General features: G+C 43.3%; 1 protein-coding gene across 4 annotated transcripts in view; it reads right to left on the reverse strand.

Moving 5' to 3' along the window:
• The window catches only part of LOC137766390 (kalirin), a 469,434-nt gene that overhangs the window by 125,880 nt on the left and 317,238 nt on the right, over positions 1-26,316 (reverse strand). For all 4 annotated transcript variants that reach the window (XM_068546591.1, XM_068546590.1, XM_068546593.1 and 1 more), the window contains exon 11: positions 1,445-1,636. In XM_068546591.1, the coding sequence (XP_068402692.1) occupies positions 1,445-1,636 (192 nt within the window). The remainder of the gene's footprint in view (positions 1-1,444; positions 1,637-26,316) is intronic.

Here is a 26,316-nt window from a genome sequence, read left to right on the forward strand (position 1 = left end):
TCCTGGGAGCCTCAGTCACCTTTGCAGGAGTGGCACTTCCATGGATACTAATCTCATCCACCACCTCCCTTGGCAGCCAATACCCTCACAGCCCTCACAAGGAACATGACTCCTGTTCATTCATGCTCCATTCTCTCACCCACAGGCTCAAAATTAAAAGAGAATATACATGCCTTTGGTTTCTGAGACCATTATTAAGAACTGGTGAGCCACAAGCAAGCAGAGAGCCAGGCAGGAAAACCTGGATTAAAGCTAATCCCCTTGCTTTACAGACACTCATCAGAGAGTGGTCGTAGGTCCCACAGAGAGGAAGCAGAGCCAGCTTCACTGGGCTCCCCAGCCCTTCATCTGCCCGGGGAATTGCAGTTTAGAAAACATTATCTTTTCATGTTTATCTCTGATAGGCACTGCAATGATTTGCATTCATTCCCACAAAGTGTCAGGAAAGCCTGTGAAGGGGTAACAACCAGGCTTCTTAATGCATTTCAAATATCAAAAATCAACTTAATTAACTAGGGTACAATCCAACTTTAATTAATACTCCATTAAAATGAATTCCTGGGGGGAACACAAGCATGCACACACATAATGAGTTCAACTGCCAAGGGTGTTATTACAGAAGATGCCAAACGTGCCTCCTCACTGGCCACTTACTCAATCTCAGAGCGCCCCGTGTTAATCAGAACCGCAGAGCAACCGCACGTTTGCAACCCTCCTCCTCTCTATGGGCCCTTCTGCCCTGCCAACAATGCAACACGATCCATCCTCCCCTCTCCTGTCTCCACTTTGTGAATGATTCGGGGACCGGATTTAAGCCCAGCTGGCTTTCTCCTGCATGGAAGGCACCCCAGTCCCCCTTCCTTCACTGGCTGTCACTCCACAATGAGAAAGGTGAGGACTATTTCACTTTGATAGCACCCCGTGGCAGACCTCATTAAGAAGATTTAATCCTCTGTTTAAAAAGATAATAAAATAAAAACATAGAACAGATTTGCAAACTCTGTATGTTCCTTGCTGGTAGCAAAGATGATCAAAGTTCTGCAGGACTCTAATTTTTGACAGGAAATAGCAACCAAGAAAAATTGGGTGTGGGGTGGGAAGGGAGTCTCTGATCCTCTAATATTGCCTCTTACGGCGACTATTTCTATACCAGGGATCCCCAAATTCCTCCAGCTGCAGATTAAATGCTCTAACAGACTCTCCAAACCACCTGCCTTCCCAAGTCCCCTCCTCACTAGAGATGTGGAGGAAATTTTGCCCCATATTGGTAGAGACCTCAATACAGGTTATCAGGGGCAAATTGTTAATATCATCAACCTTAGGAGGCTAGTAATCCCCAGACCACCCAGGACCCCAGGCAGACGTCGGAGGCTAGGAAACTGCCCTGACCTTTGCCGGAACAAAGCAGCCCAGCCAACACCCCTCCTCCGCTCGCTGCCCTTACCTCTTTGGTGTGAGTGTGGAAGGAGACGGACATGTCCAGCAGAAGCTTCCGCTGCTCCACCCTACGCACGAAGTCTTGGATGCGCACCTCCAGATGCCGAGCCGCCTTGTAGATCTCCTCCGGGTCACATTCCCCCGTCTGAGCCAGCTGCTCTGCCGCTTCTAGGAGCTTGTCCGCATTGGTGTAAGTATTCTGCCAGCAACGACAGTGAGGGAAAGTCAACTTGCAGTCACACACCGAGCTTTGCGCCTTCCCCCAGCCCACCCGGGCTGCCCAGAGCTGGAGCGCAGGGCGTGGGCGCTGAGCCCAGAGCTCCCTGATTTGGCACGGGGGAGCTCAGCGCCCAGCTCACCCGCCGCCTCTCAGCAAGCCAGCAGCCTGCCTGGCAGCTTGGAACAAGTGGGCACTAGCTAGGTGCCTTGTGCGTCCCTGGGATTTCTCCCAGGTGGGCCGTGCCTGGAAAGAAGCGAGGAGACACGCTAGAATCCCCATCTCTTGGCCGCGCGCCCTGACCCCCTACCCTTACAGAGATCCATCACTGCCCTCACATCTCAGGCTGTAACTGCCAGAGTTGGAAATACCTCATCCACGAAGATCGGCTGGGTTTCTATATGAGAACACCAGGGAAATAATAACTGGGAGACTTGCTCGACTTTTCCCCCAAGTCCGTTGTAACTACTGGTGTTTATCTTTTGGAATGGAGCTATCTCTTTGGAGGGGAAAGGGTCAGCAACTCAGGGAACTGACAGAAGGAAGCAGCCATAGCCAGAGTGAGGAGATGCAGGCTATTCCCTGTGCGCCCAGCGAATGCTTAAAGCTTGCAGGAAGGTTGGGGATGAGTCTGGTGATTTTGTTTATCTTAAGCTACCACATGCACACACACATTTACACATGCACACACTCACTCTCACACACGCTCTCCCCCCAAGCCCTGTCTGTATTCTCCAGAGCAGTTTAAAAGGCAACCAACTTGTAATTATTGTCCATCAGGATGGAGTCACTGCCTCTGCAATACCTATATTCCAGTTATCACATACATGCCATGGATACAACTTTCCTCACTAGGCTTCCCTTAAAAAAGATCTCCAGACAGACCCTGGATTACAGTTGGTGACTCAGGTGTACATTATATTTCTTAATATCCCTATAGTGGCACAATGACCTACAGAATGGTGAACAAGTGGTTACTGGTGACGGTGTGAATCCGGCGGCAGAAACAGTCAGGATCAAATGCCAAGTGAGTGGAGAACTAGAATGGATTTTGGAGCAATGACTGTATGGTGCTTTACTTTGCCCATATCTGAAGCGGCCTCCGCTCCCCATAGAGTTCTTTAGACTCACCTGAAGACCTGGGTGTTAAAGGTTGAACTGTGTCCCCTCTAAATTCACATGGTGAAGTCCTAACCCCCAGTACCTCAGAATGGGACCCTTATTTGGAATCAGTTATTGCATATGTAATTAGTTAAGATCAAGTCATAGTGAAGTAGGGTGGACCCCTAATTCAATATAACTGCTGTCTTTCAAAAAAGAATGCCACGCGAAGAGACAGACACACACTCAAGGAGAACACCGTGTGAAGCTGAAGGCAGGGATCGGGGGATGTGTCTACAAGCCAAGGAATGCCAAAGAGTGCCAGCAAACCGCTGGAAGGTAAGAGAGAGGCATGGAACGGATTCTCCCTCATATCCCTCAGAAAAAACCAACCCTGCTGACACCTTGTTCTTGCACTTCTAGCCTCCAGAACTGTGAGGCGATACATTTCTGTTGTTTAAGTCACCCAGTGTGTGGTACTTTGTTATGGCAGCCCTAGCACACTAATACACCAGGTGGAAGACCCCAAAGACTGCTGACCTAGCTTCTTGATGGAACTGCAGAGGATGGGCAGGCTTGCAGCCAACACTTGTCATGGCCTCAAGGGATGCCAAGAGAGGCCCTAGTGGATCCTTAAGGAATGCCATCTGACAAGCAACTGCCCAAGGTAAACACTGTCCCCAGAGCAGGTGAGATGGGGCTGGGGTTGGGAGTGGAGATGAAAAGGAAGAAAAATCCTTCGGCCCCACTTGGGGGATTCATGCAAAAACAGATACTTGTGAGAGGAAAGAGGCTTTGCCACTGAGTTAAGTAAGAGTATGTTGATTCTGGAAAGCAAATGAAGGAAGTACTCAGAGTAATGCCGGGAAATGCCGGGAGAGATGGGAAATGATAGGCAGGAGGAGACCTCTGGGGCTGTGGGCCAGGTTAAGGAAGACTCTTAGCGGGTTGCCTGCAATTGCTAGTAAATATACGCAGAGCTGATGGGAGAGAGTTTTTTCAAGAATCTTTCAAATCTTTCACTTTAAACTTTAGGGTATCTCAAGAAATCCCAAAGAAACCCTGAGGTTGTGACTTTGTAGTTTCTAGCCAATAAATAAAAATGTATGCCAAGCCAAAGCAAGCTTGCTTTCAAGTTAAGTTTGGGACCAATAAGAGGTAAATAAAAAGCAAAAGTGAACTTTCTGCTGCATGTAAGGTGGACAACTTGTCCTGGTTTGCCCAGGATTTTTCTGGTTTTAGCACTGAAAGTCCCGTGTCCTGGAAAGCCTGTCAGTCCTGGGAAAATCAGGATGGCTGGTCAACCTAACACATACCCAACACTGTAGGTGTCTCAGGAGTACAGATACATATACGATGTATATTGCCCCAAAGGAGAATAAAATCACCCTTGAGAGAAGTAATGTGACAACACATTAAACGGGGCAAGCAGCACAATAATTAGGGGTTAACGTTTCTTGGCGTGATATAGGTGCTAAGAAGAAAATGAGTGAAAACCAAATAAAGTAGCCAATAATGACTGAACACTTCTCACATGCCAAGGACCATTCTAAAGGTTCACATGTGTATTAACTCGTTTAATCTTCACAATAACCCTAGGAAGTCAATACAGCCATCAGCCCCATTTTACAGATAAAGAAACTGAGGCCAAAAGTATTTCTGGCTAAGGTCACATTTCTCAAAAGTGACAGAACCAAGATTAAAATTTTGTTGTCTGCCTTCAGAGCCCAAGCTCCAAACCAAACTACCCTATCAGATGAAAAGGGGCCTTGCACGCCATGCTAAGGTGTTTTGGTCCGAGGTGGTGGGAAAGCACTGAACAGCTGTAGGTAGAAGAGAAGTATGACTGGGGTATAGTATCTAGAGACACTACCCTGCCTCTCTACAGATGAAGGCAGAAGCCTGAGGATGGGCAGGATTTAGCAGAGAAGGAGGGGTTTCTCATGGACAGGACTGTCTCTCTTTGGGCTCTGTTTATCCCATGCCACAGCTGCTCTCATGCTCGTGGTAATGATGTGTTTCCCTGGGTATATCCCCAGGTACTGGTCTGTGTACCCCTTGAAGGTAGGTCCCATGTCTCACTCATCTCTGGTTCTTCATGCCAGATACCATGGCTGGTACACAATAGGCACTTACTAAATGTCTGTTGAACAAACAAGATTCAGAGATGGGAATGATCATGTCATGTCTAGATAAGTTGAGCCAACCTGACTAAAATTGGAGAGTGGCAGGAAATCACATTGGATAAGGCAGGGAAGAGCTAGATAATGGATTTTATAGAGAGAGAGGGACAAGAGAGACAGGGGGGAGGGCAACAGGGTCAGCACTAAAAGCTGGGCTCCCTGCTCTACCCGCTACCCAGCCCTCCTCCCCATCACGACCAGAAAGAGCCTCTTAAATTCAGATCCAGTCACACCCCTCTTTCATGTAAAACTGTTCAGGGGCTTCCCACTGACTTCGGGGTAAAACAACTCAGGGTGCCATGCAAGGCCCTTCTTCACCTGACACTTGCTTTTTCCCTTCAGCTTCAACTCACATCACTCCCCTACAAACAGCCTGTGAAACAAATTGCTTACACTTCCGGAAACTCACAGCAATGCATCTTCCCCTGTGCTTCTGCCTGGGGTGTCCTTCCCCCACTTTTTTTACACGACCAACTCTTACTCACCCTTTAAGACCCAGCCCAGCCCAGGTGTCACTTCTTTCAGGAAGTGCACCCTGAGGTCCACTTCTCTCCCAAGGTTGGCTTAGATGCACTCCTCTGAGTTCCACAGTGACCTGTGCCAACTCCCTCCTTGGTACCTGCCATATGCTAATGCAAATGTTTGCCTTTCTCATCCACTTAGGGGCAGGTAAAGTCTTCCACATCTTTCCCTTAGTGCCTAGCACCAAGTAAGTGCTCTATAAAATTTTAGTGAATGAATGAATAATTAAAGAATACATTAATCCCCACCAATCCTAATATTCAATCCTTGGCCCTCCATCAACTACTTGGTATAAGACCTCACATGCTAGAATTCACGTTCAATGTTCAATCCCATTTGGTTTATCCTACCTCCTGGCACAGTCTTGAAACAAGAATGTGCTTACAGAATACCAACTAAAGTATTAACAGAGCAATACACTGATGCTTGTCATTGACACAAATTGGGGCAAGGATCACAATAGGCTTCTGCTCACCTTCTGACCAAATTAACAACAGTTTCTGCCCCAGGGCCAGAGTCCAACCTCACTATGAGTGCAGTTCCTAGGTATTCTTTGGTTCTCCAGCCTCCTACCCACTGTCTTGGGTTTGGCCCCTTGCTGACATTTCCTAATTGATGTTGCAAAAATGGGTTATGAGTGCGGGGATATCAATCCCTCAGCCCCTGGGGCTTTCAAGCAGAGCCTGTGGTAGCCAGAGCCCTGAGTCAGAGATTTGGGCCATACAGATGGCTGCACTTCCTGTTCTTCCCTCCCCCCCATGCCCGTGTCCATCAGGTAAAAGCCCTTATGTCGAAAGGCATAAAATCTCATCTTCACTTTATTGTGCTTTGCAGATACTGCTTTTTTTTTTTTTTTTTTTTTTTTTACAACTTGAAGGTTTGTGTCAACCCTGCGTTGAACAAGTCTATCAGCACTGTTTTTCCAACAGCATTTGCTCACTTCGTGTCTCTGTGTCACATTTTGGTAATTCTCGCAATATTTTAAATTCTTTCATTTCATTATCTTTGTTGATCTTTGATCAGTGATCTTTGATGTTACTACTATGACTTGCTGAAGGCTCAGATTATGTTTAGCATTTTTTAGCAATAAAACATTTTTAAATTAAGGCATATACATTGTTTTTTTAGACATAATGCTCTGGGCACACTTAATAGACTACAGTATAGTGTAAACAAAACTTTTATATGCACTGGGAAACAAAAAATTCATATGGCTCGCTTTATTGCCATATTTACTTTATTGCATCAGTCTGGAACTGAACCCGCAATATCTCTGAGGTATGCCTGTACCTTCCATTCCCGCTTTTGCAGCCTGCGCTCATTACTTTTTTGAAACAGAGCATTCTAGGATAACTAAAAACATGGGCATCCCAGCAATACAGCTGTGGTTTCAGACTTCTTAGGCTGAAGCAGAGGGACAGGAGGCCAGCTTTTTCAGGCAAGGTGTGGGAGAGGCAGTCAGTAAAAACATTTCCGGTGTTAAGAGTTGGCCTCCTTGATAATATGAAGTTAGCCCTCTTGGCCCTATGCTCTGGGGATGAGGAAGGATGAGGCCAAAAGTTACTCTTATAATTCAAAAGAGGCAGTATGGACTGAAGAACGTAACTATCAGAGGGCCAGGATAGAACTCCCCTCCTGATGATTTTCTTTCCAGGTTGCATCGTTGGGACCAATGAGCAGTGAGAGGAAAGCAGCAAAATGACACAAACACTAACAAAATAAAAGAGAGAGAGAGACAGACAGACAGACGTAGAAGCACAGGCATTAGGTAGGCATATACTTATCTCTGGATCTTGACATTAGTGAATGCCAGGCAGATCAAGGTAATGCCATTTGAGTAGTACTTTACAGTTGACAAATAAATCTCTCTCACACTCCTTCCTTACCCAATCTGGGGCAGATCTACAGAGGATGCAACTGTGTGTGAGGAGACTACCCAAGGCTGGAGGAAGAACCACTTGAAAGGATTGGATGTAACAGTATGCAGTACTCTCACTGGGTGAGGGATAGTACCTGTTTCTACCAGTTAGACTGGAAAACCTTGTGATTCACAGGATATTGGGTAGCGTACTCAGATAAGTCTTGCCTCAGCTAAGGTAAATAATTAGCTCTAGACTGAGTACTTCTCTGGTCTTGCCTAACACATTTTTAAAAAAATTTTTATTGGGGTATAATTGATTTACAATGTTGTGTTAGTTTCAGGTGTACAGTGAAGTGAATCCATTATACATTTACACATATCCACTCTTTTTTAGCTTCTTTTCCCATATAGGCCATTACAGAGTATTGAGTAGAGTTCCCTGGGCTATATAGTAGGTCCTTATTAGTTATCTATTCTACATATAGTAGTGTGCATGTGTCAGTCCCAATCTTCCAATTTATCCCTCCTCCCCCTTACCCCTCAGTAACCATAAGTTTATTTTTTACATCTGTAACTCTATTTCTATTTTGTAAATAAGTTCATGTATAGCCTTTTTTTAGATTCCACATATAAGTGATATCATATGATATTTGTCTTTTTCTGTCTGACTTACTACACTCAGTATGAGAATCTCTAGGTCCATCCATGTTGCTGCAAATGGCATTATTTTGTTCTTTTTTATGGCTGAGTAATATTCCATTGTATATATGTACCACATCTTCTTTATCCATTCCTCTGTTGATGGACATTTAGGTTGTTTCCATGTCCTGGCTATTGTAAATAGTGCTGCAATGAATATTGGGGTGCATGTATCTTTTCGAATTATGGTTTTCTCCAGATATATGCCCAGCAGTGGGATTGCTGGATCACATGGTAGCTCTATTTTCAATTTTTTAAGGAACATCCATACTGTCCTCCATAGTGGCTGTACCAGTTTGCATTCCCTAACACATTTTGAAAGAAAGACCTGAAAGGATCAAACTTTTTTCAAGTAACTTAACTGTGTCCCAGAACAAAGTTTAAGAATATTTATAAGGATACAGAAATATCCAGCAACTGACAGGTAAAATTCACAATGTCTGCTATCTAGTAAAAAATTACCAGGCATACAAAGAAGCAGGAAAACATAACTTACGAGGCGAACAAAAATCAATCAAAACTGACCCAGAACTGGCATAGATGTTAAAATTAATAGACAGGTACTTAGAAATGGTTATTTTTAACTATTTCATATGTTCAAAAAGTTAGGTAGAGAAACAGAAGCCTTTAAAAAAAAAAAGACGTTACACTTCTAGAGATAAAAAACATACTGGATGGTATTAACAGGAGGTTAGATGTTGCAGAAGAAAAGATTATTGAACTGGAGAACACAGCAATAGAAACTACTTAAAATGCTGAGAACTGAATCACTATGTTGTACACCTGAAACTAACACAATATTGTAAATCAATCATACTTCAAATAAATAAACAAACACATAAATAAAATGCTCAGAAAAAAAAGAATTAAAAAAAACCTAAAGCATCAGTGAGCTGTGGGACAACTTTCGGAAGACTAATATTCATGTAATTGAAATCCCTAAAGGAGGGGGAGGGAAGTAGAAAAGATATTCGAAGAAATAATGACCAAAAGTTTCCAAACTTAATGAAAACTGTAAATCCACAGATCCAAGAAACTCAACGAACCCTTAACACAAGAAACACAAGGAAAACTACATCAAGGCACATAAAAATCAAATCAAATCAAGTGGAAAAAGAAAATGAATTCTTAAAAGTGACCAAGGGAAAAAAGATACATTGTACACAAAGGAACAAAGATAAGGATCACAACAGACTTCTCATCAGAAATAATGGAATCAAGAAAACAGTGGAGTAACATCTTTAAAGTGAAAAACAAACAAAAAACCCCACCAACCAAACAAAAAACCTGTCAAACTAGAATTCTATGCCCAGCACAAATATTTTTCAAAAACAGAGGTGAAATAAAGGCACTTTAAGGCATACAGAAGCTGAAAGAATTCTTCACTAGTAGACTTGCATGACAAGACATGTTAAAGGAAGTCCTTCAGAAAGTAGGAAAACAGTAACAGGCGGAAATATAGATCCACACACAGGAATGAAGAACACTGGAAGTGCTCTTATATGGGTGACTATATAAGATTTTTTTCTTACCATTTAAACTCTTTAAAAGATAATTGAATGGTTAAACAAAAATAGTAACAATGTAGTGTGGGGTTTATAGCACATACACAAGTAAAACACATGACAATGGCACAAAGGCCAGGAAGGAAGAAACAGAAACACAGTTGACCCTTGAACAACATGGGGGTTAATTCGTCCTCCATATCTGAGGTTCCCCTGCATCCATGGATTCAACCAACCATGGACTGTGGAGTACTGTAGTATTTACTATTGAAAAATATCTGTGTTTAAGTGGACCTGAGCAGTACAAACCTGCACTGGGTAAACTGTACACAACTGTTAAGGTTCTTGTACTATATGTAAAGTGGATAATATTACTTGAAGTAAACTATGATATATTAAAGACAAATACTATAAACCCTGAAGCAACCATTAAAGTAACTAAATAGTGATAGCTATTTAGCCAGCAAAGGAGATAAAATGGAATCATAAAAAATATTCAGTTAATCCAAAAGAGGAAGAAAAAGAGAAAATGTAACAAAGAATAGATGAAACAAATAGAAATAAATAAGATGACATTAAATACATCAATAATCACATTAAATAAATTGTCTAAATACCACAATCAAAAGGCAGAGATTTTCAGACTGGATAAAAAGGCAAGTCCCAAGTATACACTGTCTATAAGGAATGCACTTCAAATGTAAAGACACAACTAGGTTAAAAGTAAAAGGGTAGAAAAAAATATAGTATGATAACACTAATCAAAATAAAGCTTGGGTGGCTACATTAATATCAGACATAGTAGATTTCAGAGCAAATAATATTACCGGGGAAAAAGAAGGTGACTTCATAATTATAAAAGGGTCAGTTCATCAGGAGGATATATTAATCTTAAACATTTATGTACCTAATAACAAAGCTTCGAAATATGTGAAGCAAAAACTGATAAACTTGCAAGGAGAAAGAGACAAATCCACAATTACAGACAGAGATTTAATGCCCCCTCTCAATAATTAATAGAAAAGTAGGCAAGAAATTAGTAAGGATATAGGAGATTTGAACACTCTCAACCAACTTGATCTAATTGACATTCATAGAACACTCCACCCAACAACAGCAGAATGCACATTCTTTACAAGTGCTTACAGAATATTTACCAAGATTAATCATATTCTGGGCCATAAAACAAGTCTAACACACTTAAAAGGATAGGAGTCATAAAAGTATTTTCTCTGATCATAAAGTAATTAAATTATAAGTCAATAATAGAAATATCTCTGGCAACTCCAAAGAGTGGGAAACTAAATAACACACTTCTAAATAATCCAAGGGTCAAAGAAGGCCGTATCCATTTACCAGGTATGTACAGTATGCTAGGCATTGTGTTAGGCTCTTTATATACATTACCTCTAAGCTTTGAAACCAATCATAAGATAGGCATTATTAATTTCATTTTACAAATGAGAAAACAAATGAGGCTCAGAGAGGTAAAGTAACTTGTTTGGAGAATGTTACAGAGCTAGAAAATGGCAAGCTGTGTTTCTGACTGTAACATCCAGGCTCTTTTTTCATTGAACCATGTATCTCTCTAAGACTCAATGTAAAATCTCCATCTCCTCTGCTTCTCTGTTATTTTACTCACTCTTATGCCTTTGATTTTCAAATTATGACACTGTAATTGTTCACTTGCAACTGCTATTCTTGTTTGCAACAAACTTCCAGTGTGTACATGTTGACTTCCAGAGAGAACTGAATTCTCCTTGGAGGAGAGAGTTCTATCTTACTCGTCTTTTCTATCTCAGCTACTCAATATACCTGCCAGCACAGGGCTCTGCTCTCAATAGGCACTCAACCCCAAAACTCTGCAGCCCAGCGTCTTGTCAGCATTAAGCCTTGGAAATGCACGTTTACCTAATCTCCTAATGTAGCTAGTCCTGAATTTAAGGATAAGTAGTGATCCAAAAGTTCCTTTGTTAAGACTCTTACTTAGCAGTGGGAGTGTGTTTTCCATGTAAATGGGAGTTAGAGTCTCAGGACAAAGTAAAGAAATTCAGTTGAGCACATAGCATATTTAAAATACAGTACTGATATAGCACATCATGTACAATCAGCCAAAATTTATAACTAGGGTGATACAGGAAAATGCTTTCCAGTTTTCATCCTGGAGCATCAGGCACATATTTCTCCATCATCTGCTGGCTCTTGCAGGGGAAGAAGGGATGGACTCTGACAATGGCAAAGAGGTCTTTGGTGGGAAGCAATAAGATGGAAAGGAGGAAACTACTTGGTATCAGTGATGGGTTAACCCACCATATTATATCTGCTGGAAGGACATCTTCCTAGGTGTCCTGAATAAGGGAATAAACAATAGTTGCCTCCATTAGGACAATCTGTATGTCCAAACAAGGAGTAACTAATGGCTAGTCCTAATCAGATGCTCCTTAAATTGGAGACTGTCTGTACAAATCTGCTACAAATCTACTAATTGGGACTGATACCAAATATAACTACTGTAGATGCCAATACCTCCCAACACAAATAGTCTGGGAGCTGAGATTATCTCTGGGAACCTGAATGCTGGCTTTATCACATTTACATATACAATCACCGCCCTGTCCCATTCTCACACACATCTCTACTTTCTGGAAAGCATTTTCCTCTCTATATCTAAAATGCTTCAACACCTTTTCCTATTAACAATAAATGGTGTAGTTTTCAGAACTCCACATTTTTTAAGTAAAGTTTTATTTCCTACAGTCTAACTTTTATGTGTTTAAGAATGTACCTAGGCTGAGGAATTCCGAGAAAAGAAGAGCAGTTGTTCTTTGCTAGGGTGTTCTCCTTTAATGATTTTCTCTTTCCTTCTAATCTTCAATAACCCTCTTCATTTACATGCTATGCTTTAAAGGAACTTCAGTGTATTTTCTCTCAGCCGCAGGCTGGAAGCTGAATATCTAGGCACTCTCAGGTAAGACAGCAAAATAGATAATGAGAATTAACTATTAGCATATTATAATAATAAAAAGTAACACTTTGTTTCTGGACCAAAAGGCAGGGTCAATCCTAGAAGTTGCCAGTACAAGTTACAAAATATGATTTGACAGAAAACACCAGGTCCAGCTTGTAAGAAAGGACCAGCCAGATTCCAGAAAATGTGGCCACCCCTAGGGGACTGAGACACAAAGCAAGGAAGGACTTTCTCCTTGACCCTACCCACCTATGCCTCCAGGGCATGGAGAGCAGTTGAAGGCAGAGACTGGGCCAGGCCTGATGCTTAGACTGAACATAAAGAAGATGGTGCTTACAGGAAGGGGCCTAGAGGCCAGAGGTTGGCCCAGAGTTACAGGCTGGGGCTAAGGAAAGAGTCCTAGGGAGCTGAGCAATTAGGAGATCAAAACCAGGAGAGTGCTGTGCAGACGCAAAGCTCTGAAGACTGCAGAGGGAAGCGTTTAATCCTCTTCCCACCGAGCAAGTCCCAGATGCAGCCAGCTGGCATCCATATTGCTGCTGGGAAACAACCCACTCTTGGAAATTAATAATACAGTCTCCACCCTGGCCACTCTTCCTCTTCCCTCCTTCCCCTCACTCAGCTCAAATTGGCAAAAAAATGAAGGGGAACACGTAACCACAAGAGAAGAATGAGAACAAAAATATTTTAGAAGTGAAGAAGGCAGACCAAAGTGTTCAGATACGGATTTGTGGATTGCCCCGTCGCCTAGCCCTATAGAAGTTCATTCTCATGTGGAATTCTTAAAGCCAAAGAAACAGTAGTTGGTGAGACAGCATCCCCATGGAACAGAGATGAGTAGGGCCACCTGTTGCAGGATTTGGCAATTCAAGAGATTTGGGGGTGGGGGGATTTACCCAAAGTGATGTTCTCTCTCAAAAGAGTAACTTTGCAGTGTTGCTGGTTTTCCTGTTTTCCATGTCCTATGTTTGGCTGGCAGTGGGAGGCAGTGGGCATGAGAGGGAGAAGGCAGGGCTTTAGAGAGAGAAGACAGTCGGCTTGAAAATACTGCTGAAAACCTTGGGGCTTGTGGATTAAGTTTTCTCTTCTGTTCCACCCTGAAAAGGACGGATAGGGAAAGGTATGCCTGACCCAGGGAAATGGGGATCAGGTGATGGGAGAACAAGCAGAGGGACTGGCCCACACTTCTGCTCTCGCACGGGTGCTCTCGAGCCCTTTCACCCTCCTGTGGTCACACACAGCCCTGAGGGTCCCACATCGATCTACAGGGAGCCTGCCGCCTCTGACTCTCTCTATGGATGGTGTTCCTGCTCACTTTCGACTTCGCAGACCCCAACCCCTCCCATCTGCCCTGCACTTACCTTAGCCAGCCTCCCTGGGTTTCATCCACAGATTCTATGGAACAAGGTTTCTTAACAGTGGCACTATTTTGGGCTGGATAATTCTATGTTGGGGGGCTGTTATGGGTTGAGTTCTGTCCATCCAGAAAGATATGTTGCAGCCTTAAGTACCTGAGAATGTGACCGTTTTTAGAAATAGTGTTGATGTAGGTGGCATTAGTTAAGATGAGGTCAGACTGGAATTGGGTGGGCTTTAATCCACTATGACTCGTGCCCTTATAAAAAAGATGGGCGCATAAACATACAGACGCAGACAGGGCGCCGTGTGACATGAAGGCCAAGACTGGAGCGATACAAAGGAATGCCAAAGATTGCCAGCAAACACCAGAAGTCCAGAGAGAGAGGCTGGGAACAGATTCTCCCTCACAGAAGGAACTAACCCTACCAACACCTTGATCTCAGACTTCTAGCCTCCAGGCCTGTGAGACAATACACTTCTGTTGCTTTAAGGCACCCAGTTTGTGGCACTTTGTTACAGTAGCCCTAGGAAACGAATACAGGGGCTGTTCTGTGCACTGCAGGACGTTTAGCAACATCCTTGGCCTCTACCCACAGGATGTCAATAGCAGCCCCCTCCCCAGATGTCATAACCAAAAATGCCCCCAGACGTTGACAGATGTCCCCTGGAGGGCAAAAATGCCTTCCAGTTGAGAAACACTGTTTTAGATCATAAAACCATAGAGGAAGCCCCAGTGAGGGAGACCGTACAACCTCCTCAGCTTACAGTGCTTTTCTGATAATCATTCAGATGGCAGAAGCCTTAAGAAATCATCTAGGGGCTTCCCTGGTGGCGCAGTGGTTGAGAATCTGCCTGCCAATGCAGGGGACGCGGGTTCGAGCCCTGGTCTGGGAAGATCCCACATGCCGCGGAGCAACCAGGCCCGTGAGCCACAACTACTGAGCCTGCGCGTCTGGAGCCTGTGCTCCGCAACAAGAGAGGCCGCGACAGTGAGAGGCCCACGCACCGCGATGAAGAGTGGCCCCCGCTCGCCACAACTGGAGAAAGCCCTCGCACAGAAATAAAGACCCAACACAGCCAAAAATAAATAAATAAATTAAAAAAAAAAAAAAAAAAAAAAGAAATCATCTAATCCTGCCGTTCTCAGAGGACAGGATTAGGGTAGGTAAAAGGATCTGGGGAAGAAAAGCAGTGTTCAGGCCCTACCCCAGATCACTCAAATCAGAATGGGAGGCTAAGGGTCTCGCGAGGAGAGTATCTGGTAAGCATATGTTCTTAAAAGCTCCCCCAGCAGATGTTTTTATAATTGCAGCCACTATCTGAGGTTGAAACCACTTATGTAAGGACTGGGCTCACAGCCTGGGCTGAAATTCTAAGGTGAGAGAAATCTAGTCTTTTGCCTTAAAATGGCTACAGGCTTTGAATGAATGGTAATGTTCCTTAAGACCAAAATGTTCAATAATAGGGGGATGCTTTACTACACTGTGGTACGACCACATGAGGCAGTCGTTACAATTATGCTTTGAAGACTATTTAGTGATCTGAGGAAGTATTCCTGATGTAAGATTAAATGAACAAGTCAGGATAAATCGAAGTATGGTTCTGACTCCTATCTATCTATCTATCTGTTGGAAAAAACTACTACTGATAATGATGGCTACCAGTTTTGGATCCACTTACAGACATTATTACAGTGGTAGACTATGCTATTGTATCATGTTACAGATAAGAAAACGGAGGCTTGGAAAGGTGAAAGAACTTGAGAAAGCTCACATAGCTGGTAAATGGTGGATGCCAATGTGGAATTCACATTTATTTGACTCCAAGCAAAACATTCTTTGCATTCTGCTGTGCTGAATGGAAATGTGCCAATAAATATTAATAGTTTATATATAATTATCTTTAAGATATATTAGGGATGATTTTTCTTTTCCACTATTTCCTTGTTTCCAAATGTTCTATGGTGAACATGTATTAATTTTATAGTCAAAAAAAAAAAGGAAAAATCATTCAAAGTATAAAAATTATATGCAGGGCATTCTTTAGAAATTATGCCAAAAAATAAACAAAATTTTATATTTACATATGTTTGCTTCTTTTTGTATGTGTAAGAAGAAAAATGTACAAGCTAACTATGATTGCCTTGGGAGGGAGGGATTGGGAAGTGGGAGCGGAGGGATAATTAGCATTTTTATTTATACATATCTTTGCAATGCTTCACTTGTTATTATTACAAAAATTAGGAATCGCTTTCAAAATTTGAAAAATACCAAATAAAAGAAATTTTAAAGGAAAACGTAAGGATCTAATATATTTCTGTCAACTGAGTACATCCAGAAATACAAACAACTTTCATTACAAATGTATTTATCTTAGAGACAGATGCATTTCCTAGTTCTGGGAACCTGAAGACACTAATGCTTGACCAACCACTGCGAAATATTCTATCATAAAAGAATGCAAAATCTCTCTGTAGCCCCAATCAGAGATTTCACCTTTCTCAGTTTGGACTTTATGACACTGCTCATCATAGCTCTGAAGAAACATGATTTTGATATGACATATATATGCAAAAAAGATCCACTTAAAAATAAATACCTATGAAATCCTGAAAATTATTTCCCCTGGGCACAACGCAACATCAACTACCCGGGACCCTGAGTTGTCTCCCTCAGCAGTCAAAAATAAGAGACATGTCAAATTTGAAGATACTTAAAAGTGAGGCAGACTCTCAGACAACACTCCCAAGAGCCTCTATCTGGAATGGGGCTATAGGGTTTGGTTGAAAGCCTTCTTTATCACCATCATATGAATATCAAAGCCCTCATGCCCACGGCATGGAGCTGACAGCAGCAAAGAGTGACAGGCAGGGGCCAGTCCTTTGGTACTTAATCTGTGAAACTGACAAGCTGATGTGACTGAAATGCTTAGGGCCCTTGAAATAAAAATCAGCAAAATAAAGATGGAGTGATGCAAAGATCAAAGGAATAACAGGAGAGATCTACTTCTAGAAGAATCACCCTCTGTCTTCCCATCTTGCTGGTACACTCTGGGACTGGGGTTTCAGTGGCTTTAGAAGGCCTAGGTCACTTATATCTCACCTTCCCCAGGTATACCGTTAAGATCATCATCATCATCCAAGAGAAATATGGCTTTTAGCCACAGGGCCGCTCCGGGGCCCACAGGAAGTGACACATACTGCTCTAGTGGCTATATTCCCTGATCAGGCCTCCCTCAAAGTAAGTCAGTCCTAGAAGGGCTGCAGTATTGGGAGGGACCCTCTGTAATGGAAAAGGAAAACCTAGGCCTCTGCAGTGGCCTTGGAGGTCTCTCTACTCGTGTTCACTGAAATTAGTGAACATTGCCATGCATCCTGAGGCATCAGAAAAAAAAAAAAAAAAAAAAAAAGGTGAATTGTGTTCAGAATGGTCCGTATATAAGGCATGGAAAGTTTAAACTGTATTTCAAAAAGTTTACCAACAATAAAGATGAAATCTGAAAAGTTTCAGCATGAAGTGCTTCGGGTGAAGTCTTGGTTTTTTATGAAATTAAATTATGTAGAACATTTCATCCTCCAAGGACGAGAAGGAAATGAGGTGTGACAGTAGTACAAAGTGGTGATGTGACGCTGAGGGCACACTGGGTAACGAGTGATCTGGTAAGATGGACAGGCCTGGAGAAGTTTTCAGAAGGAGGCACATTTTTCAGCCAACTGTAAAAAGTCTAAAATGTGAAGGCAAAGAGGAGGAATCTGCCAGGCAAGGGAATGGCTTGGGCAAAGATCCAGATTGGGAAGTTGGGAAGATGTGAGGGGTCTTGGCGAGGAACTAAGAGAGGCACAGTACTGGGGTTTCCTCCTTCAAGTCGGGGTTGGTGATGGAAAGTTTGCTGGGGGTGTAAAGCAGAAGTGGCTCTTGGCTCTTCAGGAAGAACAGCCCACCTCTGCTGAGAGAAGCACAGTGCAGGAGTCAGACAGCTGAGCTCCAGCCCTCACTGTGGGATAAGCCCCAGGCAGTGGTCATGTGGTACAGAACAGTGGTGGGGAGGGGTGTGAGGGGGACAGAAGAGACAGAGGAAGGAGAGCTACACAAAGAATGGGGCCACCTGCACACCCTCCTCAAACAGGGCCAGATTCAGAGATTTGCTCTAGGATGGAAGAGACACTTATATATCCACCAAGGACTGTTTACCACAGACTGTCTGCCAAGACCCAGGGCCCTCTGAGACCTCAGGATCCCCATTTTCAAAGTAGGAACAACATCTGCCTCCTGTTTCCTTTCCTTAGGTGATGGAGTGAAGAGACTCACCCACTGGAGCACTTCCTTGGAGCAGAGATGCTGCGGGAGATCAAAGACTCCCCGCAAATGGGCCCCAAGGGAACGGGCAGAATCCAAATAGCTGGAGGTTGGACCATGAGACAGGGAAGGGTCATGAGGTTCAGGCTCACATCCCATCATTCACCTCGTTATCTGGAGCGCTTGAACGTTCCTAACTTTTACAGGCCAAGAAGTGTCTTCCGTGATCACAGATTACACCCATAATCCTCAGAGTCGTGAAAACCTCGGCAAGAATCATGAGTTATTCAGCACAAGCCCACCCTCGACACGACAAAGGGGAAATTAAGCAGTGGGGTTATGTGAATGGAGACACAGTAAGCAGGAGCAAGCTGGCCAGGAGGCGGGGTCTGGCAGGGCATGGATACTTTCACAGAACCCCAAAGAAAGTAGCTGGAAGAGTCACTGCAGGCCCCCGGGGCTCTCTGGAAAGTCTGGGTATGAGCTGTGAGCAGGGCTTCCCTGTCCTCTCTGGGCAGAAGGGCATGTAAGATAAGTGGTCAGAGTGCTCTATGTACAAAACACCATGCCGTTTCCATTTCCATTTCCAAAATCCACCTCTGACCCCAAAGTCTCACTGACCTACACTTACATAAACATCAGAACAAGGCTCATTAAATCACTAGCTTTAGCTTTAGAATGTGGAAAGTTTCCCGGCTACTCCTACTATGCATGGGAATCTGGCCCTCAAACAGTGTCAGAAGTCTGAAGAGTTCAGTTAGACTCCGAGACTGGTCAGCACATTCTCTCTCTTGGGAAACACCCGGCATGGGGCAACAGCATCAACCTTTTCTATATCTTTAGCTCCTCTTTTCTAAGCATGTTCCAGACATGATCTCATCCACTGTCTCTATATCCCTGGAATAATAATGATAATTTACATCTGCTCTGTGCTCTAGACTTATAGTGCTTTTCAGTACATTACCTCATTTAATGTTTACTTCAACTATGATGGAATAAACATTATTCCCACTTTGTAGACGTAGAAGGGAAGTTTGGTGAGGTTAGGTGACTTGTACGTACAGATGGAGTGGCTCTGGGCCTCCTACCCAGGTGTTCCAATCCCTGTGTCCCTCCTCTTACTGGATCTTGTTGCCTCCCACAAGGAAAAAGGGAGGAAGACTCTGTAACTCTCATTTTATTGATGGTAAGATTATGGCTTTAATTACTGAAGTGGCCTTCATATGAGGCATAGGGTAAGGAAAGAGAGAATCTAGGAAATTATCAAAATTATTCTCTTTGATAGAGAGAATCTATCAAAGTTATCTGGTACCAAATCATCTGACCACCTCAAGCCATGATGGGATGTAATTACTTGGAGTGAACCTCAAACCTCAACCTTTCTAACCTTATAAATTTGTAAAACTTTTACCAGAGTGACAGCTACAGCAGTTGGGTCAGACCCAAGTTTTGCATCCAAATAACCCTCTCTTCTTTAGCTATATTTTTTTAAGCAAATGAGACTCACCTTGTGAATTCCCGAGACACTAAAGAGTCTATAATTTTAGGCAGAGTCCAAGACTCCTGAAGAAGAAGAAAACTGAAACATGTCTATCACATGGATTTGGAGCTCCCTTTTTAGCCTTATTCACTGCCCCCTTCCCTCGAAGTTATTTTCAAATTCTAGGCATGTGATGGACTAAAGTCCACCAGAGCTATTTCAAACCATACTTGGCACTGTTGAGGCTCAGATATAACGTACAAAATAGCTCACAGGGTGAAACACCATGGAGATGCGTAATTACAGCTGAGGTTGCCAATATCTAATGCTGTCAGCTCCTAGAATATAGTAGGATAGCTGCACGAGTCTCTACTGAAACCCAAAGGGCAGTGCCTTGGGCTGGCTGGGCATTTGCCTTGTGTATCCCAAGACAAATAAAGGCACCTATCCTGATGAGGCTTGGATGTCACCTGGTCCCACAGGAGACCACAAGAGCTCAGCTCTCTCTGCCCCAAACCTGGCTGCCTTTCCAGGTGGCATAACTCAGATGTGATGCTTTGTTCCTGTCAGACCTTGGCAGTGGGCTTTTCTCCTGTTAAAAATTTATTCCAAACAAAACTGGTTCATGAAATACCTCCAGTTGCTTATTGGCAGAGAAAAAGGACACATATCTGCTTGGTGGGCTGTTCTTGTTGGTGGTGTATGTTTATTTTTTGGTTTGTGTAATATATAGCCTGAAGCCCTTTCACTCAGGACTCTTAGGTGTTGGTTCCTGGTATTCATCACCTGTCCCCACGGCACCTCCACCCACAAGTTCTCAAAAGCCCTTACCCTTCAGCCCAGACACTCCTGATTTGCCCATCACCCCGAATGCCACAGCAAAGGCGTACTCACCTCACGGAGCTCTTAGGGGTCCTAGAAAGCACAGCCCACCTGAAAGCACACTTGGGCCAGAACCAAGCGCTGCATCCTGGACCCTGACTAGAGCCCCTATTTCAGGAAAGGATCTCCCAAGAGAAGATGGGACAGAAATGAAGGAAAGAGGAGGAGGAAAAGAAGAAGGAGAGAAAGGAAGAAGGAATGGGGAGGAGGAGAGAGGCTACAAATGCTACTGTTTTGAAGTACTCCCCACCCACCTACCACCTCCACCTCCACCTCCACCATGACCATCTCCAACATCATCTCAGCCAGTTTTAGGGGCTCAGAAGGTCCTTACATCCCTCTAATATACATGCACCTGCAATGGGGCACTGGAAAGGCTTGGGAGAGCACTTGTAAATTGCCATTCTCTGAAGCTTTCTCTTGGGAAAAGATTCTGAATGCTTAGCTTAAACCCAGCCCTCTGTTTTCAATGCTTGTTTTGCTTCTCTTTACCCACTTGTAACTGTACCTGCTTTTAACAGCCTATAATTATAAGTTACTAGAATCTGGGAAAGAGTAAAAAGTCTTAATATTTCACCAGCAAAAAATAAAACAAAACAAAAACAAAAACCACTGTAGATATATATCTATTACCATGGATATATCATTAAGTGAGAAAAGCTGGCAACCAACATACATATACATATAAATAAAGAAATATCTGGAAGAATAAACACCAAAGTATTAGCAACTGTTAAGACAGGCAACTGAGTGGGTGGATTATTTTTGTTCCTTTTTTGCTCATCTGCACATCTATATTGAAAATGTGTAGTTTTGTAATTAGAAATTTTTAAAAAATAAAAATAAAATAGAAAGTTCATTTGGAAAAAAAATCAAAAAGAGAGTTGAAAAGCTCAGTTTTCCCCATTACTCTGAAGGTACGTGAGCTAGAAGCATGGGCTCTGGGGTCAGACTGGGTTCAAAACTTGCGTCCTACACTTGAATGATACTCTCTAGGCCTGATTTTTCATCTGGAAATTGCGGATAATATTAAAATCTACTCTACAGAGTTGTTTCAAGGATTAAATGAGTTATTTCTTATAAAGATATGTATTCAATAAATGGCAGTTATTATTATTGCTTATTCTTACATGTTTACAGCACAGGTTTAAAACCTTGCAAATACTTTTCAAAATGTTTTTATCCAGGAGAAATATTTTCATTGTGGAATTTGCATACATTCCCCCCATATGCAAATCCATCACTTGCTCCCTCTTACTTTCAGCTTAGACAGTGCTGGCTTCCAGGGGCCCACCTTGCGGGCACAGTGTCACAGAAATGAAAGGAAGACAGAAGAGAAAGGAAGTCAATTTGGTTTCTCTTAATCTGGGCACGTTGACCCGTGTTGAAATTAATTATTGGAAGACATGGTAATACATAGTTTGCTTTCAGAATCAGTACCAGCAGATGAGGAAGCTTTCCTCTGGAACAGCTTTCCTTGTTTCCTTTCTAAACCATGTCAGTGCTCTCTGAGAGTCAGCAACTTTATTCTTCCCACCGGTGTGTTATTCTCACTGTGCAAGGTAAATATGTTGACACCTTGTGAAACTAGTGGCCACATTCTTGGGACCCCTGTGAGTAGGCCCACTGAATCAGAGAATCCTTTAGAAGGGAGAGTGCTCTCACTCAGTGCCCAGACTCTCTCCCCTTCCTTCCCCTTTTCTGAGGCCCTATGGCAGGTTCAGCTTCAGTCTCTTGACAGAAATGGAATCACACGTCTTACCAACAGACTAGTCCTTCATATCAGGTCCCACTGGCAGCTAATCCAGCCCTGCCCTGGTGCCCACATTTGATAATTAGACTTTTATCCCTATCCCTTCCTTACCTGGAACCCTGCCTCTGATTTGCAGCCCAGTAACTGAAGCCTGCTATCTGTTAAGAGTCTTCTCAATGGAAACCACTGATCCTCTTCTTTGCACCTCTGAATACACTGGCTCTTGGATGCCCAGTAGTGGGTATCCCCTACCTACCACCCCAAGGCAGGATGCACCATTACTCTATTGCCTTTCCTTGGTTCTGACTGGTCAAATTGGATAGACCCCTCTTCCACATGCTTAACCCGAGGATCAAGCTTAGTTCCTGTAGCTGATCTTTCCATTTGGCACCTGGCCCATCTCAAAGGACAAGCCTACTCTTTCCAACATAGTTAGGCAGACCACACCGTGCTGAGGCTTGAGAGAGAACAGCATGGTACTTGATAACCTATCCGGGAAGGGAGTGAGGCTTAGAGGTATCCCATCACCTCCACTCCCATGGTCACCACTACTGCCACTGAGGCCACCATTCACCAGGCACCTCCCATGAAACAAATTCTCTATTAGGCACATTCTACATGTTATTTCGAACCCTCACATCACTCTGTGGGGGAGGTGTCACCATCTCTATTTTAGAGAGGACACTGAGGCTCAGGGAAATTGACTGTCACTGGGCCCAAGGCCAACAAAAGGAAAGAACAGACTGACTGCAAATGCTACACTTTTCTTCACTATATCATATGTCCAAATAGAGGGAAATTAGAACTGAGAGGGATGTCTCAAATAGGCTTGTGGAGCTATCAAGGGAGATGTGTTCTGGAAACAAGGAGGTTTCATTAATGATAGCCTGACCTTAGCAAAAGGTAAAAAGAAAGGGACAAAATAGGACTTCCCTGGTGGCGCAGTGGTTAAGAATCCGCCTGCCAATGCAGGGGACACAGATTCGATCCCTGGTCCGGGAAGATCCCACATGCCGCAGAGCAACAAAGCCCGTGTGCCACAACTACTGAGCCTGCGCTCTAGAGCCCGTGAGCCACAACTACTGAAGCCCGCGCGCCTAGAGCCTGTCCTCCGCAACGAGAGAAGCCACCTCAATGAGAAGCCCACACACCGCAACGAAGAGTGGCCCCTGCTCACTGCAACTAGAGAAAGCCCATGTGCAGCAACCAAGGCCCATGTGCAGCAACCAAGACCCAATGCAGCCAAAAATAAATTAATTAATTAAAAAAAAAAGAAAGACAAAATAATATTCTGGGCTGGGCCAAGTATAGTCCACTTTGTGCTAGAAAATGGAAATGAAGACTCAGGCTAGATACTGGCCAAGTTAATTGTTAAACAGGACAAGCGCCAGCAGAGAACAGAGCCAGCTGTCACCAATAGTGGGTACACGTGTTTCAGATAAGGCAGAGGATGGGTAGAGGAAGATGAGAGGCAGTCATAGGATTCCCAGAGCCCTGAGGTCACACAGAGCTTTTAGATGAAGAAGATGTCATAGAGGGTCATGAAGGTGACCCTGGAGTCCAAGGGAATTATTAGGCACAAGGAGGGAAAGACTGTCACTCAGCAGTCCTGTGGCCACAGTGCTAACACATGGTTGTCTGAGGGGCTACCTGGATCCACACATAGAAAGAGGATTAGGAACTGGTTCTGGGGTGAAACTGAGGACACTGCCAGGCCCAATCCCAGAGACATCCAAAGCTTTTGTGAATCAAGAGACTCTGTGGCAAAGGAGTTGAGAGCCTGGGCTCTGAAGCCAGACTACTGGGTTTGAATCCCAGTTCCACCTCTTACTAGCTTTGCCAACTTGAGCTATTATTTCACCTCTTTGCCTCCGACTCCTTATCTGTAAGTGGGAGTTTCAATACCTAACTCATGGGATGTTATGAGAATGAAGCGGACAGTGTCTGGCACATAGAAAGTACTCAGTAAATGTTATTGTTATTATCATTACTGCTGTTGTTATTAGGATCTCCTCAACAGGGAGAAGGAAAACATGTCTATCAGTGAACACGACAGACTGAATAAAAAGTATGACTAGAGTCGTCTTGGACTCAAATCAATATACTTAACATAAAATCGGTATACTTCTTTTGTCTAATTTACCTTTTCTTTTGTTGTTGCCTTTAAGATCCCCTTGAAAAGAACCAATCTTATTCATCTCCAACACGGGAGAATTTTTGAAAGGGAAAAAGAACTTCGTCACATTTCAGCTAACAGAGGGAGAGGGTTAAAGCCTCCCTAGCAGTCAGGCACAGTGTGACGATAACTATCTCAGCCGGAAAATCATGGAAACTTAGTGAGGCTGGGGAAATGAACTGAGTAAGGATTACCATGCCCTCTTCTCAAAATTGGTTTCCTATGAAACCAATTCACAGGAAATAATTTCATCTGAAATAATGTTTTAGGTATTTTTGTTTTTGTTTTTGTTTTTCAGTTAAAAAAATATGGAAGAGTCCAAAGAACTCACTCAAAATTTGGCTCCAAAGATGCTTCTTCCCAAGTGCCAGATCCTGGACTGGGGTTGTCCATGCTAACTCCAGCTCAGGGCAATCCTACTAATTCTATGAAGATGGCTCTCAGTTAGGTCCCAGGTTATATGTTCCTGGGGCCTGTGTTTTTATGAATATTCATCTAATCTACCTCTCTTCCATTTATCATTCTTAGAGTTGGAAAGGACCTTAGACATCACCTGGCCTGATATCCACCCAACAAAGGAATGAATACCATTCATTCCTTTACTTTTCAAGCACCAATTGCATGTTAGGCTCACCATGCTAGGCATTGGGATAAAAAGGCTAAATAAAATTCCTGCTCTAAGGAAGGTCATAGCTGGGGAGTGAGGCCATCATAAAATTGATTATGACACTGCATGATAATCCATGATAGGGATGTGACCAGAAAAAGTGGATGCCTTAGAAAAGGGGTATTCAATCCAAGCCATGGAGGCCGCTGAAGGCTTCCTGAAGAGGCGATACTTGAGATGAGTGTTCAAAGACGAACAGAAGTTGTTCGGAGTAGTCAAAGTTAAAGAGCTGGGAAGGATTAAAGAGGAGACAGCACTGAGACTTGAGAGCATGACATGTTCAGGTAAACTCTGGGAGACAGGACTATCGAGTGGGGTAGAGGGAGCACAGGAGGGATAAAAGGTAAAACCAGAGAAGTCAGCAGCCAGGTCATTAAAGGTTTATAATATCAAGAGTTTGACCTTTATCCCAATGGGACGACACCTATGAGTTCCATAACAAATGGAGTAGCATGATGAGATGTGCATTTTAGGAAAACAACTCTGGTAGTAATTTGGGCATGGATTTAAGGAGACCATGACTAGAGTCAGGGAAAACAGGAGGATATTGCAAAAATCCAATCAAGAGATAATGAGACTCTGCTCTAGGGCAGTGGCAATGAAGATAGGAGGAAAGGGACATATTAAAGACATAGAATCAGTAGGACTTTGTGAAGGGCTCACAAAGTTGAGAATGACTCCCAAGTTTCTGGCTCAAGCAGGTGGTTGGTGCTCTTCACCAGCACGGGGAATACAGGGGGAAGAGCACACCTGGAAGGGGCAGGAGATGATCAAATAAATTTTGGACACACTGGGTTTGAGAACCCTCTGAAAAGTCAAAGTGGAAGTGTCCAGAAAGCCAGTGTGTTTTCGAACAGGAAGCACAGGGGTGAGATCAGAGATGAGACACAGATTTGGAAGCCATCAGAGTAGGGGGGCAGCTGAGGGTGGGAAAGAGTATAAAATCATGCAGTATAAAATCATAAAGTGAGAAGAGAAGGTCTGGGAACAAATCCTGGGGAAAAAGGAGAAGAGTCTAAGAAGGACCAGTCAGAAAGACATAAAGAAACCAAGAGAGCCAGGTGTCATGGCAGGCTGAGGACAAGTGAATTTAAAAAGGAGGAAGTGATTGACAGGGTCAAATGCTTCAGGAAGACCAATTAATATCTGAAAAGCATCCTTTGGATTTAACAAACAAAAAGAAACATTCAGGTGGAGACTTTGGTAAGATT

Source organism: Eschrichtius robustus, chromosome 6 (assembly GCF_028021215.1).
Source record: "Eschrichtius robustus isolate mEscRob2 chromosome 6, mEscRob2.pri, whole genome shotgun sequence".
Classification (NCBI taxonomy): Eukaryota; Metazoa; Chordata; class Mammalia; order Artiodactyla; family Eschrichtiidae; genus Eschrichtius; species Eschrichtius robustus.